General features: G+C 45.5%; 1 protein-coding gene across 1 annotated transcript; it reads left to right on the plus strand.

The window, feature by feature from the left end:
* Positions 1–835: 835 nt before the first annotated feature.
* CUNH11orf42 (chromosome unknown C11orf42 homolog) lies at positions 836–5,423 on the plus strand. The gene is made up of 3 exons (XM_070035183.1): positions 836–968; positions 4,135–4,939; positions 5,203–5,423. Exons 1-3 carry the CDS (start codon positions 897–899, stop codon positions 5,331–5,333), a joined length of 1,008 nt encoding a protein of 335 aa, XP_069891284.1. The 5' UTR covers positions 836–896; the 3' UTR covers positions 5,334–5,423.
* The last annotated feature ends 248 nt before the right edge of the window (positions 5,424–5,671 follow it).

Below are 5,671 nucleotides of genomic sequence, written 5' to 3' on the forward strand. Positions count from 1 at the left end.
GGCTAGGCACACCCCAGACCAATTAAATCAGAATCTTTGGAAATAAGAGACAGGCACCAGTGATTTTTTTTTTTTAACCCCTGGGTAATTCCAAAGTGTGACAAAGGTGGAGAACCACTGCTTTGTTTTCAGTATAAGTGCATATCCAAATTTCCAGATCCTTGAAGACCTCAATCACCCTTATAAAGAAGTCATCTACAGGTAACTTCACAGCAAATTGTTTCAGGGAGGCAATCAAGTTCCTGTTTAAAATCACACCAAATAAGACACACACACACACACACACACACACACACACACACACACACACACACACACACACACACACACACACACACACACACACACACACACACACACACACACACACACACACACACACACACACACACACACACACACACACACACACACACACACACACACACCTGCCTTTTCCTCCCTAAAGCAAGATGGATAGATGACTTAAAAATATGAACCACATCCCAGCAGCACTGGCGAAACTGAGACAGGAAAACTGCAAGTTTGAGTCAACCTAGGGCTACACAGTAAGACTGTGCCAAATGAGAAAGAGAAGGGGAGGAGGGAGAGAAGGGAAAAGTGGGAAGAATTGGGAAGGGGTGATCTGGAACTATATGCTCAAAGGTAGAGCACTTGCCTATCATATGCAAGGACCTGGGTCCAATCTCCATCACTACAAAAAAAGGTATGGCCCACAGGCTGCAGGAAGGCTAGGAAAGTTACTATACCTACTCAGGCCTCCATCACCTGGCAGGACCTCTATGACCTCATGCTGCAGCTGGTCACAACCCAACTCATAGGGGCTCATCTAACTGGGCAGCTTGGGGTTCCTGCAGCAGTCATTGCCCTTCCCAATCCTTCCTATACCCCACACCATGTTGGTTAGTACCCCCCACTTGCTAACTCTGGATGAAGCTGATACCACTTGGACCCTCATCAAAGATAAGGTGGGTAAAGTCTGATCTGGATGGACCTGGACAGGATGTGAGTAGGAAAAAGGAATTTTAAGACAATAGTGCTTGCGATGTGTCAAGCACAAACTGTCCCATTTAACCACAACAGAAAAAACAGTAAGGTAGTTTCCTTTAAAAACAATGGGTAAGGAGCTTATTAGAGCAGAGAAAAAGTGTTAGGTTAAAGAGAACTTAGGAGGTCCAGAGGGCTTTCTGAAGACTGACATTCTTACTAGGGAAGGAGGAATCAGTCACAAAAAATGGGGACAGGGAGAGTAGTAGCTAGTACATAAAAGATAAACACCTGAATGAATTAATGAGTAAATAGATGGATGAACAAGTAGCTTACTACAAGCAACATCCTGCAAAAGCCAGGACATGGGGGAAAAAAAATAAAAATGTATAGTTCCAGGTTTGAATATACCATCTTAAAGCAGAATCCATTCAGACTCAAAGTACCTGTGACGGTGCTTTGGAAGCGGATCACCCCAATAGATAGAAAAGCAGAATCAAGAAAGTTACAAGAGTAACTGGTTTCAGCAGCACATTTGTTCACCCTGGACTGGACCAATTACAATTAGGGTAAAAGTAAATAGGGTCATCCACTAAATGGTACATCATCTCTGAGTATGAAAAAACTCACTATATTATTTCAGTGGGAAATCAGGATAGAGAGGTACAGGATGGGAAATGTGGGAAATTCAAGGAGTAGGGCAACTGTGAATTGCCAGGTTTCTTGTCTCCAGAACTATTAGCAATTTACTGGGCACTTTGTAAAACATTTGGCTAACCCCTCATGTGGCTCAAGAGCTCCCACATTCATAATTTAAAGCAACCAAAGTTTATCTAGGAAGATAGCCTACCATCACTTACCAAGGCTGTCTCTGCCAAACCTAAATCTAAAGGCCTACAGAAGTAAGTATAAGCTCAACAGAAGCACACAATAATCTCAAGTGCAGCTTTGACAATAGCACAGTCACCCCTAGCCAAAAACTAAACAACTCAACAATCTATTATTCCTATTTTAGGATAACCATTGGGGCTCTCAAGCAGAAAAAGAAAGCTGGGCATAGGAGTAGTACACACCTGCAATTCCAGCACTTAGGAAGATAAAAGCAGGATGATATCAAGTTCAAGGACAGAATGGGCTAAACAGTAAGACTATACCTCAAATTTTAAAAAGAGATGAAGAAAAAGAAGAGGAAAGCCTATTAAGCCTCATAGCAATGTCTATACATTAGGAAGGAGCCTCCAACAAAGACAGAGATTCATTCTTTTAGCAGAATCCTAGACAATAAGCACTGTGTATTTTGAATGCCACGCTTCTGTAGGAGGATATTTCCAGGACACATTCCCATTTGTCACCTGTGTTCAGGATCCTATACACTAAGGGAGCACCTAGGGTAGAATTCTGAGGTTATGCATGCTGGTTATGTTGTTACTGTTATGGGACAAAACACTTTATCCCAAACTCTCACTTACCAGTGCATTGTACTGCCCTCACTCCTAGAAGCCCAACTAGCCCCTCTCAGAGCTCTGTTCTTCAGTATGGTATCCCTACCCAAACTAAAGTGTTCCTATCTCACTGAAGCAAAGGAAAAAGAGTGATGGGAAATTCTTCCATGCAGGCCAGAAAAGTATACCAATTATTTTCTTAACCAGATGACAAGATGATAGTCTTTAAGCCTTTACCCGTACAAACTCAACTCCGTCAGCTGGCTACCCTATTTTAATACTTGAGGGAAGAACTTCCAAAACAGCTTCACGTAACAAAAAGTAGATTTACTTTAGAAGACCATTGGGGGAACTCTACCAGAAGGCCAGGAAAATGGGCAATACCATCAGTAAGGGCACAGATAAGTGGGATTTGGGGACTAGAGAGTATAATACATCACTTGAAGCACTGGGCTCAAAAAGAAAGAAATGCAAAGAATGGAATTTTGTGTGCCATTGCTCCCTAGAAGAACCAAGAGCCAGAAGTCCTGGCCAATGAAACCTTGAATGAGATGAGACCATAGCACCCAAACACTAAAAATAATTTTGCTGAATTCCCAGTTATCTCCAGAAGTGGGTTACCAAGCTCTTCACCCTCCCAACAAAACAAGAAAAAAGTTCAAAAGACAGGGGAACTGGAATTCCTAAAAGCGTATTGGAAGTAATATTATAAAGATGAAGCCTCAAGTTCAATATAAGAACTATCCCCTACAGAAAGAATGGAAAGTACATACCAAGAGGTAACACAGTGTATAGGCAAAAAATGAACATTATAAACCCATTTCTGTGTATTTTTTCTTAGCTAATGATATTATCCATGTAACTAATCACCTAGGAATGCTCCTTAAGAATTCTGGTCCACATCTCCAAAGCCAAATTCTACAAATTTTAAAACCTTAATATATATGTCTCACCATCCCTTTTAGTTCAGGGACTTATGTTTTGCCTAGATTATTACTATACTCTTACATTTTTAAGCCTTCCTATTAACCATCAGCTTTCTAAAATACCTGTATGGTCCTTTTCCTCCTCCTGCCCAGAGCCCTTCAAGTGCCTTCTCACTGTACTCAGGATAAAATTCCATCACTTATGAAAGGCCTGCACACAAAGCCTTTCATAATTGAGTTCCTGTGTGCCTTTCCCTCTTCATACCTTTACATATAAGTATAGAAAATTACGTGTTCCTAATTGTAGCTCTTGTGGTTTGAAAACTCGGGGTTGTTTTTATTTTTTTAAAAACTGGCTGCCCCTTCTCCCTTTTCCTACCTGTTTAATTCCTTTGAAGCTCAAGTATTACCACCTAGAAACCTTCTTTGGTCTTCTATCAAAGATAAAGGCTTTAAATAACTTGTCTTCTTCATGCCTTGTCCTCTATTATTTTACTTAACTGACTACAGTATACATTTTTGTCTCCTCCATTAGATGAAGCTAAAATAGGACAAGGACGTTTCATTCTTTCATGTGTCCTAGTAGCTAACCTACTCTGACACATAGTAGACATTCAAAGTTTTGCTATAGGAAGGAACAGGGAGAAAAGCAGGAAGTGTAAGATACATGTTGTAGAGATGTAATTAAACAGCAAATGGTGGGAAGGCCAGTCTAGAGTAAGGTACAAATTAACTCCTGATCTTAACTGAGTCCCTGACTTATGAACTACCACCTGCAGGTTATCGAGGAGCGTTTTGGGTCCAATGTAGTAGCAGTACCTTTCCTGTCGGATGCCACCTGCTATGACCTATTGGGAGTTCTAGTGAAACAGTCCCGCCCAGCCCACACCCGCCTGGCTTTGCCCGGTAGGCAGGGCCGGAAGGCACTGAAGCCCGTGGGGCCACTACCAAGCCTTCTAGAACAGGCAGGGTCTGAGGGTGCCTTTGCCCACTGCACTCGGGAATACTCACCAAATGGCCGAGCTGAGATAGCCTATGAGGAGATGCGACTGTTGGATGGGCAGCCCTGCCGGATCCGCCTACATATGGGTGGCCTGCGCAAGAAGGTTGCCTTCCTGTTGCTGCCACCGGGGCAGGTGAGCCTACAGCAGACTCTTCCCTGGCTCCGAAGCACCCACAGCATCTATGTCATCTACCAGGTCTTCTCCTGCTCCTGGCTGCAGCTGGGGTTGTTGCCTACAACCCGTGAGCCCCAGCTGCTCCGGTTACAGCGGTCATTGCCTGTTGCCTTTTCCTGCCTCAAGTTTTCACTGCAGCCCAAGGGTGTACTGGGACCACAGAAGCCTCTGAACAAAGACCCATTGCCTCATGGGGTCCACTGGGTCAAACCCAACCTCAGCATCGTACCGACTCTGACCCCCACATCAGTACCTGCTGATATCCCTGAAGCTGCTGATGTACCCCCTCCCGTCCCTGCCCCACCTACACCTACACCACCTCCCCAAGAAGGGCCTGAAGGCAGACCCACCAGATTCTCCTGCAAGGGTCGAAACCCCTTCCGGAGGGGGCCCCAGATGCTGTCAGGTACTGCTAGGGGAAATGAAAATGAGGATGGGAGGGACAAAGTGGAGGAGGGAGAAGAGGTGGGGAGTACAGCCCAGGAATGGGGGGGCATCCACCGTTGTGTACAGGACCCTGAAGGGGATAATGTGAAGGAGCCAAGGGAGGGTGAAATAGAAACTTGGGCCTCATACGGGGTTGGGGAGAGCACAGAGGACCGGGGGGAGAGGGACTAGGGAGGAAGACCAGGGCATGAGTCAAGCTGTGACTATCCCCAACCCTGGCAGAAAACTGGCTCTTCAGTCCCCGCAGCCCCCCACCAGGAGCCCAGGGTGGGGGCCCCGGGGACCCCGACCGGCACTCCATGTCCCTGCCCCTGCTGCAGGGTCTATCCTCGGAGTTCGACAGCGACGACTAAAGCTGAGGCAAGAGATTCGGGGGGCAAGGCCCCCAAGATCTGGCATAGGGATACTGATCCCCAATAAACATCAACTGCTGCTCCCCCTAACCATCCTGGGCCCATGGTGCTTCTTTCTTCTGGGGCCCAGGGAAGGCAGAGAGACCCCAGGGTTTTTTTTCCCCCCTAGGCTTCAAGTCCTCACACCCTCTATGGGCAAAAAAGGAAATCTTGAAACCCTAGCAATGAATGCTACTACCAGAGAGAGAGAAAATATCCAATGATTCCCCCACCTATGTACAACCTTTTGGGGGCCCCACCCCACAGACAAAGGGTGGGAAAGAAGAATGAGCACAGAA

This window comes from Dipodomys merriami, unplaced genomic scaffold (assembly GCF_024711535.1).
Source record: "Dipodomys merriami isolate MVZ:Mamm:240054 unplaced genomic scaffold, mDipMer1.0.p SCAF_25, whole genome shotgun sequence".
Classification (NCBI taxonomy): domain Eukaryota; kingdom Metazoa; phylum Chordata; class Mammalia; order Rodentia; family Heteromyidae; genus Dipodomys; species Dipodomys merriami.